The sequence below is a fragment of the Brassica napus genome, chromosome A1 (genome assembly GCF_020379485.1).
Source record: "Brassica napus cultivar Da-Ae chromosome A1, Da-Ae, whole genome shotgun sequence".
NCBI lineage: Eukaryota > Viridiplantae > Streptophyta > Magnoliopsida > Brassicales > Brassicaceae > Brassica > Brassica napus.
Window position 1 is genome coordinate 5157810 of NC_063434.1, and position 12335 is coordinate 5170144.

The window sequence follows — 12335 nt, forward strand, 5'->3', positions numbered from 1 at the left end:
ATCAAATTGTAGTGAAATGATTTGCCTTAATAATTTTATTTTCTTTTTCTTGAACTATTATCCGCTTACAACCTATGATATGAAACCATTGGTTCGACATGATGATTATCTAAAATTTATAACATGAAAATAAACAAATAACAGTAATTTTTGGTTTTTACCAAAAAAACTAAAAAATCAAACATTCTAACAGAACAAACCAAAATAAATATTAATTTAAAATAATGGATATATTTTAGGAGATTAAAAACTAAAAAATAACTTAAAATCGAACCGATACCCAGATTAAACAGATTTAATGTGTTTTTATTAAAAATTACAAACCTAATAATCACATCCCGCGCAAGGCGCGGGTTATTACCTAGTCAATATAGTATATATGATAAGAACCAACTCAAACTCGCACTGTTTATCTAGTTGTAAAAACTCATATACAAACTCATAAACTAAAAGTCTTCGTAGATAACAAACTCATTATTTTTTCACATGCGCAATTGCAAATGAACGGTTCATGATGATTGATGAACCACATATTTTGACACCACTGTTGAATACTAAGAATCCCAAATGGGACCAAAAGCAGGAACACCAGAAGCCTTACAAGCATTAACAACGTCACGACTTCCTTCAGGATTGCTGGTAACAATCACAACCTGAGCTTCAAACTTCTTGGACGCTTTCACACTCATTTCTGACACATTCGGTCGTCCTAGAATCGCAGTATCGTGAACTATGATCCTATCTTGGTGAGGATAATCTTTAACCCTGTTCACAATCTCCGATCCAAAATTATCATCTAACCCTTTAGCCACCCATATTAGGTATACCTCGGCCTTACTCTGCTGCATGAGAAACGATAAAAATACACAAATCCCCGAACCTGTGGCCACAAGTAATACCTGGGCAAAAAATATACGTAAATATATTATTATTCAAACAATATTTCAGTAAAAAAAAGGAAAAATAGTTTTAAAATAACAATTGTAAAAAGTTAGTCATATTTTTTCTGTATCCAATAATAATTCTTAACTTAATATGTTTTGTGTTATTGTAAAATATCCAACAAATAAACCGTTCGTATATGTCACAAGTTAACTTCTAAGTTTTATAGAAATATATTTACCTTGTCATACAAGTTAACGAGATAGGGTAAGCCAGCAAAGTGAACCGTTCGGACCCATAAGTGTGTCGGAGGTTTTGAGACTAAAGACTTGGTGAAGTCTCCGACAGCACCAGCTAACATCATGTGCGATGTCTTACCATCAGAGATAATCCCAAAAGCGTGCCATTCCGACAACGGCGATGGACTTATCCGACCCAAGATCCCAGACTTCACGCCTCCTCTGAACTTGATCAGCGACGCATGGCCTGATAGAGATGACACGTCGACCGGAACGCGTCTCACACTCAACCAAGGGAGCACAACCGCAACTGTGATCGCTAGCGTGAACCAAAACTCTTGCGTTTTGATCAGCTTCGAGCCGAGATCATCGGTGTAAGATCTTGATATTGGATCGTAAGAGATCGTTAGAACTATAAACGCCCAAACAAGGCCCAAAGCGGCCCAGCCCGAGAATCTGTGGACGCGTTCAAAGACGTTGTGGTGTAAATGACGAACAAGTGGAAACGCGGCCAAGGAAGTGAGGCAGAGGAGAGAAAGAATCGCAGACGCAACCGCTATGATCGCTGTTGAAGCTCTGTCCCTGTCCTTAAGAGTGAGAACCAACGCGTAAACGAGCCAAGCGATTGAGGAAACGCCGCAGCCGCTGTGGATACCGCCTAGGCTTTGTAAGAGCGAGGTGACCGCGGTTTTGATGCGGAGAGGGACAAAGGAGTGTCCGAGGATCTTTACGGTTAGGTAGAAAACGAGTCTCAAGAAGGCTTCGCTTCTGCAGAGAGTTAGGGCAAGTATGTTGGCGAGTGAAAACAGAGATGCTCTGTTTCTAGCGTAAGTGAAACGTCCCATGGCGGCAAGAACGAGAGCTATAACGTTTAGAAACAGCGAAGTGACGAAGAGACGTTTGTAAACGGTGAATAATCCTTGATCAAGAAGTATGATTGATAGTCTCGAGGCGCGTTTCTTTAGAATAGGCGGTTGCTGCGGTTTTTCACTGTGTTGTTCTTCTCCTTCCTTGGTTCCACCTTCTTCTATGTAGTAAATATTGTCGTCTTCCTCTTCTTCTTCTTCGTTGTCAAGGTCCAAGTCGCAGAAGTGACTGCTGGTTCGGCTCATGGAGTGTTGAAAAGATGAAGGGGAAACTTTTGAGGCGTTTCTTATGAGTTGAAACCTGCTGCTTGATTTCTCACGTTCAGCGTTTGCGTTGCGGTTTTGATCATTTGTGAAGATAGCAAAAGGGTTTGCATGAGGGTTTATCTCAGACGCGACTCCTCGACAGCTATAAAATCTAACGATCGGTGCGTTTACCATTCTTCTTTTTTTTTTCTTCCTTTATCTTCTGCTTGTGTGGATTAGAAGCAAAAAAAAAAAAAAAAAAACTTAAGACACAATGCTAACGTATTGAGCTGTGATTATCTTGTTTTATGGCTTGTTCTGGCTTTGTGAAGAGCATTCCTAGTTATACAGTATAATAATTTGTTATCACTATTTTGTTTTGCGGAAAATAATTAACTATGTAACGCGTAAGTAGTATAAATAGGAGTCTATGGAATGTTGTATGGAAATAGTAATACGGACAAGTTTTTTTTTTTGACTAAATAATACGGACAAGTTACAGAAACAAAAAAAGTAATGCTGACTTCCAACTTGATTTTAAAATTATATCGAGCTTTGATAAACGTCTGTTAGAGCTTGTTTTAAGAAAAACAACTATGTAACGCCAGCCCTTTCGCAAAAAAACAACAACTATGTAACGCGTAATAATAAATAGGAGTCTATGACATACTACAGCATGGGTTTATAAGAGCATGATTATTGGTTAGAAACCATGTCAGTTTCTAAAAGAAAGAAAAAAGTTGATATTAAATTTGGACTTATTCTTGGGTTCACCTCCTAAGGTGAACCTCTAGGTTCACTAACCAATAGGATTGTATTATTTTATATTCAAAATCTTTTTAAAAAAGAAACAAAATATTTTCTCAAGCTATAAGTTATATTATATTTTTAAAATAAAAAGGTAAAAATAAATAATTTTTAAAAAGTAATAATTAAAAAAATATATTTTAACATCCTCAGCAAAATACTAAACCCTAAATCCTAATCCCTAATCCATAAACTCTAAATCCTAAACCCTTGGATAAACCTTAAACCCTTGGATAAATCCTAAACTTCAAATAAAAAATACTAAACACTCAAGGGTTTAGGGTTTTAAGATTTAGTGTTTTTGATTTAGAGTATGAATTATCCAAGGGTTTAGAGTTTGCCCAAAGGCTTATAAGGTTTATGATTTAGGGTTTAGGGATTAGGATTTAGGGTTTAGTGTTTTGCTGACGACGATAAAAATATTTTTTTTCTTAAATTCGTTTTTCTCTAACTACTATTTTTTTCTAATTTTTTTAACCTTTTTATTTTAAAAACATAATATATCTTGACAATATTTTGTTTTCTTTTCTAAAAGATATCGAATTTGAAATAATAAAATCATATTGATTGGTGAACCCAAGAATAACTCTTAAATTTGTTTACTTGTGTTTACTTATAGTGGACTGACATCTGTTGGTAGAGATTTTAAACCCATTGCTAAACCATCATTAACCCCAGTTTCTTAACTGGGGTTCTTATCTTCGGTTAAAAAACAGTTCTTAGCTTTTTTAGATTTTAACTAAGAAAAATTAAGAACCGTCTCTTAAATAAAAAATATAAGAACCGTCTCTTAGCCGAAAATTATAAAAAAGAAACAAAAAAAATATCAAATCATGAGTTAAAAACTCCGACTAAGAGACCGGAGGTTAATCATGCGCTTAAAAGTTCTGCGGTGAGTGTTTTTGTATACTCTATTTAATTAATTTTTCATTTTCTTAAATGCATGGGTTTATAAGGAAATTATGTAACGCGTATGAATAAATAGGAGTCTGTGACATATTATATAGTATGGGTTTATAAGGAAATACTAATTAAATGACATTTTGATCTTAGAATTATGCTAAAATCCGTGCTATTATACATACGCGTTAAAAAGTTGAATTTATGACTGTTAGGTAGGGATATTTTTGATTATTTACCTTTTTGAGTAAAAAGGTAGTTTGTTGACAAAATAGAAGAATAATTGTTTTGAATTTTTCATTTTCAGAAGAGAAAGAGGTTTGAAAGATTTAAAATGTGGACAACACGATATGCATAAGAAGCTTCCTTGGTTAATAGATTATGAAACTTCATATAACCTCTTCAATCAATAGTTACATTCTAATGACACTTTATAGCAACTATTTAACGCGTATGTATGGACATCGGACAGGAGTTTATGACATAGTGTAGCATGGACTTTATATTGAAATACTAATTAACCAATTTGATCTTAGAACTAAATATGAAAACATGCTAAAATCCGTTATAGGTTAGTTTTTATTAAAATTCTAAGTCATCGACTTCTTTGAACTTCCGATGTTATATATAGACTTGTAAGTTGTAAGATCAAACATAGCGACAGAACGAAATTTTGTGATTGTTAGGTAGCATGATTTTATACTGAGAACTAGCCAATTTGTTCTTAGAATGAAAATGATAAATTTCACGGCATAAAATATGTCACAGACTACTTTCTTAACAAACAAAAAGCAGAAGTCTAGAATTTTTAACTTAAGAAGTCAAACGCATGTCTTCATATATGCATGCACCGATGCACGTTGAAAAAACAAAAGGATTTGTGGCTGTTAGGTAGAGATTTCTTTCCATGGATATGAATATATCTACTTTACATGTTGAAGAAAAATAGGTGTTTTGAATTTCATGTTGCTGAAAAAGTGTTTTGAAAGATGTAAAATGTAGACAAGAAAACAGAGAATTTGCTAAGTACGATTTTTGTATTATCACTTAACAAAACAATAACCATATAAAATAATTTGCAATGATACCACACTTTTAAATGAGAATAATTAGAGGCTCAAAGTCTTAAAAAAAAAACAATGTTTAAAAGATAAAAATATACAGTCTATCTCCAAACATCAATATCCAAAAAACAATAAAAACAATCAGAAATCAAAATCTTCACTATCATCAATCTCATGGTCCAATAAAACCCAAGACCCATCATCTTGCTGGACCATACCTTTGTTTTTAAGGACCCTCCAATGTCCTGGGATCATGTATTGGTCTTTTAACCCGTCGACTGATTTGTTGACCAGTCCAATGTCTCTTTTCACATCGAGTCTAAATAAGTCAGCACTGCTCGTGCCCTGAGTCCCTGCAACGCCGTGCAAGTAAGATTCTAGGCAGTGAAACGTCGCGAAGTTTCCTGGAGTTTTCATGTATTGTGACTTTCTTGTGTCTATTGGAAACTCGTCACCAACTTCGGCGTAACCTAAGGGTGGATAGATCGGAACTACGTCCGGTAGATTCCTTACCCGTAACACTCTGATATCTTCTAATCTGTTTTGGTTTGATTACACAGATTGATTATAAGTCCCGTTTTATTTAAACAAAATGTACAACCATGTAAGAAAACACTAATGTTCACAAAATTTAGATAAAATATGGATGTTCAGATAAACTATCCATTCTAATATGAATATCCTGTTTTGTAAGATTCTTATATACCTATAAATTAATTTATGAATAGTTAATTATCTTTAAACAAAAAAAAGAATAGTTAATTATCATTTTCATAGCTTTTACTAACTATGTGATTTTGAATTCTAATAATTTTCGAGTCGTTGTATTTTTTCTAAACACACTCATTCGTTTATTCATCTAAATTTGACTCATCAAAATAAATTAAAAAGGGTATTTTGTGTTAAATTATATGACAGTTATGTTGTAAAATATGGATAGATTGGACAGACGTACCCGGAGAAGAGTTTCTTGTATTCAGAATTTCCAACACGAGGACTAGCAAAGACAAAGGCCGTAACGGGACAAGATTTCCCAAGACGGCTCTTTGGTCGGTTATAACCATTAGCCACTATATCCGTAGCATTAAGAGTTGCGAGCGCAGCTCCAAGACTATGACCACAAATACTTATACTAACCTCTTCGTCCTTATACTTCTCCAACAATCTCCCAAGCTCTTGCAATACCTTTTTATTTTATTTTCAAAAGTTTTATGTCAAGAAATTTTCTCTAAATACCAAAAGGGTAAAAAATCATCGTTTAAAATGTGAATTATACGTTACCTGATCACGAGCATTGGCCTTATTAAAATGTGATCGTTCGTCCTCGGACATGTAGATTGAGTGCCAACCTTGATGAATTTGTACTTGATTATATTTCTCACCGAATATCTTTTTAGCATTCACTAAACTGAAATCGAAGTCGCTGACCCATTCAAGTGGTTGCACTGAGCCCCTCCAAGCGATGACTATATCTCTTCGACCAAGAACCGCCGTCCCTTGGTCATCTGTCACCGCCACATAACCCATCCAGTTCGATTCCTTCGACCATCCCTCACGTGACACTGGGAACAATAGGAATGCCTCAGGCACGTGGATCTCTGATGTCGCGTATAGAAACTTAGTCACTTTGTACTTTGTATACGGATGCGCTTTCTCTAAACCAACCTGTACGTATTTCAGAACAAAAAGAAAAGCTTGCTTTAGGTTTCTTGCTTAAGAAGAATACACCTTCTAAGTTTGCTTTAGTTTTAAGTTTGCTGTTGCAATATCCTTAGATTTTTCCTTAATGGTATAGGTTCTTTTACTTTTTGTTTGCTGCCTTTAGGATCAGATCAGCTCTTGAGCAATCTAGGATTTCAATTTGGATTGTAATCAAACTTTCATTATTCAGTTACTGATATTTACAATTTTAGCAAAAAAAAAAAGAAAAGAAGAATACACCTTCTTCTCTCTTTATTTAAATAATTTGACTGATATTATCTTGTTTCTATGTTAGTGATATTGCTGAAAAATATAGGTCATTATAAAGGAATTTTAGTCAAATTATTTAGAATAATGATTCTTTTAATATACTCATATAATTTTCTTCATTCAAGATTTGAAATAAATTAACATGATTCATTTTACCTAACATAAATCAGGATTCCACAAAGATATATGAATAGTGACGACCATATTCAGTGTGAAAAACTGAAAGAAGGAAGAAAGCAATTTCAAAAAAAAAGAGGAAGAAAGCAATTTCACGTTTCATAGTTCTAAATTTACCAAATTATAACGCTTTTAATATTGAATTTAATTTTTTTCCATGTTACCTTGGCGAAGAAGTCTTTTCTGGAGTAAATGCTAGCACCGGCGTATTTAGATTCGGTGTTTATGTTGAAAGTATCATAACCAGCCTGAGCCATCTCGCCGTAATGTATAATATATTGCCGGAGATCCTGATCCAACGGCTGTAACAACCCTTTCCAATGGTTTTGACCGCTCAAATCTCTCCATCTCTTTGCGATTTCTCTAGACACTATTACTTTCTCCTCCTCTTTCTTCTTCTTCTTCTTTGTAATTGTCGTGAAGCTGAAACATCTCGTCACATTCTTGTCTTCTTCGTCCATAATACTCTAGATGTTTAATGTTATTTTTTCTAGTTTAAGCTCAGAGAAACTATTTGGATTAGAGAAGAGATATATAATGTTGAAAACTTTGGAGATAAACTATGGTTTGGTTGATATAAATAATGGTTAGCGTAGTTGAGGCGTGTTGCAAGGGAAGTATCGTTCTCGATCGAGACTATCTAATACATTTCTTTGATAGACAAAAAAAGTTTCTTAATTTATCCACGAAGAAGTTCTTTTAACGTTTAAGCAAAGGAATGGCTGACCAAACAAAAGAGGAAAGAATATAAAGAGGAATGTTGAAATATATGGTCGGTTTACACAAACCAAGAACTGATGGGTTTGCTTTGGTGTCAAAATTACCCGAATTGAAATATATGCTTTATGGGGAACTAAACTGAAACTGAAATTGTACCGAACCTTACCAAACAATTGACTATATTTTAATTTGGTTATTCATGTATTGAAATGTATAGGTATTTGGATAATGATTTTGGATCATATTACGTGAAAGCATCAGTAGTGTGTACACTGGTATCACGAATTGTCAATTGCTTGTAAACGTGGAGCAAGCTATCTTATCATATTATATGCTTTTAAAAGTTCGATTGATTATCACCTTTACTTGAATAAGATCAATATATACGTTTAATAAAAGTAGAAAATATTCAAAATTGGCATGAACCAAATTTCATACAAATAATTTAATCTTATTTCTAACCACACATAATAATATAATCCATAAAGACCCACGTATAGTTCCGAATTTGACGGTCATGTCATATGTATGCTAACAACTAAAATCACACATTTAGCAAAACAAAAACTAAAAAAAAACTAAAAACACACATAAATTAGATGATTTCAGATCATAGTAAGTGTTATTATATTTGTCTTGTTCTCGTATGGAAGTTTTAGGGGTGCACGTTGGATACACATTCACATAGATTGTTGGGTCTTTTGTTTAATCGATTAGAACGTTCAAACCCCCAATGTTTCGTTTCAGAAAGGTACTTCGCTAGGGTTTTAACTGGTTTGGATTAGTCTTACATCCATGTTTAGCCCACTAGTGGTTCCTTGATGTAATATTTCATAAGACAAAAGTAAAAAAAAAAACGGCATAAAGAAAAGCAGGCTGAAATTTGAAATGTAAATACCTCATTCGCTATATTCGTAAATTTTATAAATAAATTTTGCGTTGAACAATTTGTTACAACTATTAACATTGTTTAAACCTTAAAACTCTAACAAGTAGAAACTAAAAGGTGGGCTAGAATTACAAGTAAAGGGGATATGATATGACGAAGAGTAGAGAATTGCTTTGAAGCAAAATAAAAGAAGGAAACATACAACTTGCTTTGAAGAGTTGGCTAACGCCAAGTCACCAACTCATATGTAACCCATCTCCCAACTTGATTCTATGCTTTTTCCTAGTGCTATTATTTGGGACTTTGGATTATCCTTTCTTTGTTCCTTCGTTTCTTCATATATATCATCTCATACATTGGTTATTTATAAATAAACATATCAGTTGGTATATTGTTAATCTGAAGATTATAGTTTTATTATTATTCAGGTCCTTGTTACAATTTATAAACAATTCACGCTCTGAATTGTAATACAGGATACTTCATATAACATGTACTTGTACAGATCACAAAAGCCAAGCGAGTAATTGCAGACTTGCAGTATAATGTTGAAGTACTGTAACAATTTGGTGAGAAGATAGTCATAAGTCGAATGCATCGCTTTACGAGGCCTATTCCATTATTTTCTCCAAAGAAACTATGTCACATATAGAATAAACTGGATCACTTTGAAAGTGCAAGCTGATAAACATTTTCCTGTGTTAAACAAACAATTTACAGTCATTAGTCAGCATGATGATTGATTTATTACTTGTATAGTTTACACATATTATAACAAAATTAATATTCATAGACCGGCTAACATGAATAGTTTTTTGGTAAACCTCACATGAAGAGTTGTCACTATGGTTGCTATTAAATCTATTATCTGGTAAAATAGGTTTATGCAAATTACTATTATTTCACTACACTACGATCACGATATATATACATTTTTCTAATGCTAACTGAGAAAGGGTTACAAGATTCGCTATTAGAATAATTAGAGTTGGGGTTGGTACATTAATGAGTGATGGAGAAGAGATAGATATGGATACCGTTCTATTTATTTGTTGCTTAGAGGAAGAAACAAAAGCATGTGAGAAGAGAAAGCTCCTTTTACCTTCTCAAATATGGCTGTGTCCCCAACACAAATCCTATTCATAAATTCACACATACAACAAAGTTCCATGACCTAACCAACAATTCAATAGAGCCCACCTTTGAGAAACAAAGATGCAATACTCAAAATAGGAACAGTTCTGTTAATATGTCTAGTTACATTTTTGTGAGTACACAAGTCAGCATCACCAACTTCAAACCAAATTAGCCGTCTTTAATGCGAGAAATCATATTTTTAAAAGAGATCAACGTAAACTACATTTTCTTCTTTTCCAAACTAAACCATATCGGTGGAATGATAAAAGCTTAAACATAAAAACATGGCACAAGCGATCAATCATATTCAGAAATCCGAACTTCATGCATAAGATGTAGTTGGGTATGTGCATGTGTACAAGTTTGTGTATATTTTGTATGTTACAGCAATGTAGAAAAGACAAGGTGCTGATTTTTTGTGAAAGGACCACCATCAAACTTTTATTGTTTATGGGGTTTATTTAATCGAACAGATAGATATAGACACATGAACATCTATAGATATGTCATCCCCCACAAGTTATGTGACATTCTTTTCAATTCTCTGTTCTTTCCCCTTCTTCACCGCTGCTCACATTAATTACCAGCCCTTTCCCTTTCATAGTTAGCTAAGCTTTTCTGAATAAATCAATCTAATCAGTGTCTAAAAAACTTGGAACATACGCTTACACATTCTTTTAATTATTCACATTAGACATAAAATTATCTAACTGCTCGCAGTCAATTTCTGCATGCGTATAATATTCAAAGTTTGTCAAATTTGGGAGAAGGATTTTTAATGTGTTTGATCAAAATACAAAAACAGGGAAATAAATCGATCATATGTAATGCTAATATTGTTAACTTCTTATGCATCCATGATTATCTAGACGTATTAACATGTGCCTGATCAAAAACAAAAACGGAGAAAAAAGAAATAGGAGTCTTGCTGAGAACGTAATGCTTATTTTTTTTTTTTTGAAACACAGCTTATATTAGATCCGCACTAAACAACGTTAGTCGCAGTAACGTAATGCTTATTGATTCCATTAATTTTTGATGAAAATCAAGCTATCTCTTTTATTTTCTTAAGTCACTTAGCATTTTTACTTATTTTGTCAATGTTTATTTTTCATAATAACTTATTTCTTCATTTTAATTTCCTCTTCTTCCACACTTTTGTTTTCTTTCTTATACAAGCTTATAAATATTTATAATTATAAGTTTTAATCATAATTTATATTTAATAAATATATAAAGCTCAATATATTTAATCACATATTAGTGTAAATTAAATGGAATACTGTTAAACGATATCTATAATGTAATGTAGAGAATATAACTTTTAAAATGCAAAATTTGACGAGAGATTTAAATCAACGTCACCAGCATTATAGATGTTTAGTGTCAATAATGTTTGTTAGTTTACCAACTATAATTTTTGTAAATATCGTCGGTTTTTTCTATCACCCTAAATGCTTTAGATTTTTAGTGTATGTGTTCTTAGATCATCTGTAACCCACTTTATTTTTTTATTATAAAATAGAGTTTATAGTCAAGTTTATTCCAGTTCCGCTCTATTTTTATTTCATAATAGAGTTAAAAGTGAGTTTATTCCATAAATAGAATAATGCATTTTTGTTGTTGATTACATCATTTTAACTCCAAAATAGAGTTTGATTGGAGTAAAACTCAACTTCATTACGGAGTTACTCCATTTTTTTTTTTTAAAGTTGAAATTTTATATTGGAAACACTATTTGAACAATTGTTTTGGAGTGGTACCACCTAGAATTATAATAACTGTAACAAAACTTTATATTTTGATTCTATAATTTTACCATTTATCTATTTATATCCATTTTGTTCTATATATATATATTATGCAAACATTAGGCCATGATCCGTCGGATATCCTTTCAGATTGAGACTCGTTCCTTAAAGTATTTTGTTATTAGATGTATAAAGCTCATTCATGTATTTTTTTTTTTAGATTGGAGTTGATTCAGTTCCATCCATATTCAGATGGATACATATATGTTGTCTGAGACATGGCTTTAACCGGGTACCCATCAAATATATATATATATGATTTGAATCAATTATATTTTATCTCAAAATAATAATAAATTCAATTTGCTTTAGGTATTTTACACTTAAACAACCTCAATATACCCAAAATAATCAATAATATATATTATAAATTTTAATTCAGTTATTATTATCCATTTATTTTATCTGAAATACTCATAAATATAATTTAGTTATGAAGAACAGTTTGATTTGAGCATTTTGCATTCAAATCATCCAATTTTATATGAAGATATTTTTTTAAAAAAAAACTTAAAATAACCATTAGGTTTAAAATTATAATTGAACTTTCGATATTATATTATTACAAATGTTATAAGAATAGTATTTTTAGACATATGTTTATATTTTAGACATTGGGATATTCG

At 32.4% G+C, this 12335-nt stretch overlaps 2 protein-coding genes across 3 annotated transcripts; both read right to left on the reverse strand.

Moving 5' to 3' along the window:
• Window positions 1-386: 386 nt before the first annotated feature.
• On the reverse strand, window positions 387-3054 carry LOC106357564 (adenylate-forming reductase 03009-like). Of its 2 annotated transcripts, none has more exons than XM_013797248.3 (2): window positions 1124-3052; window positions 387-899 (listed from the first exon to the last, which is right to left on the reverse strand). In XM_013797248.3, exons 1-2 carry the CDS (start codon window positions 2426-2428, stop codon window positions 555-557), a joined length of 1650 nt encoding a protein of 549 aa, XP_013652702.2. In that variant the 5' UTR covers window positions 2429-3052; the 3' UTR covers window positions 387-554. The 2 variants fall into 2 exon arrangements, with proteins under 2 accessions (XP_013652702.2, XP_022563571.2); XM_022707850.2 differs by having other exon boundaries at window positions 605-892; window positions 1118-3054.
• A 1938-nt stretch (window positions 3055-4992) lies between these two features.
• On the reverse strand, window positions 4993-7823 carry LOC106373228 (phospholipase A1-IIgamma-like). Its single transcript, XM_013813437.3, has 4 exons — window positions 7317-7823; window positions 6286-6669; window positions 5960-6189; window positions 4993-5542 (listed from the first exon to the last, which is right to left on the reverse strand). Exons 1-4 carry the CDS (start codon window positions 7611-7613, stop codon window positions 5146-5148), a joined length of 1308 nt encoding a protein of 435 aa, XP_013668891.1. The 5' UTR covers window positions 7614-7823; the 3' UTR covers window positions 4993-5145.
• Window positions 7824-12335: the final 4512 nt, after the last annotated feature.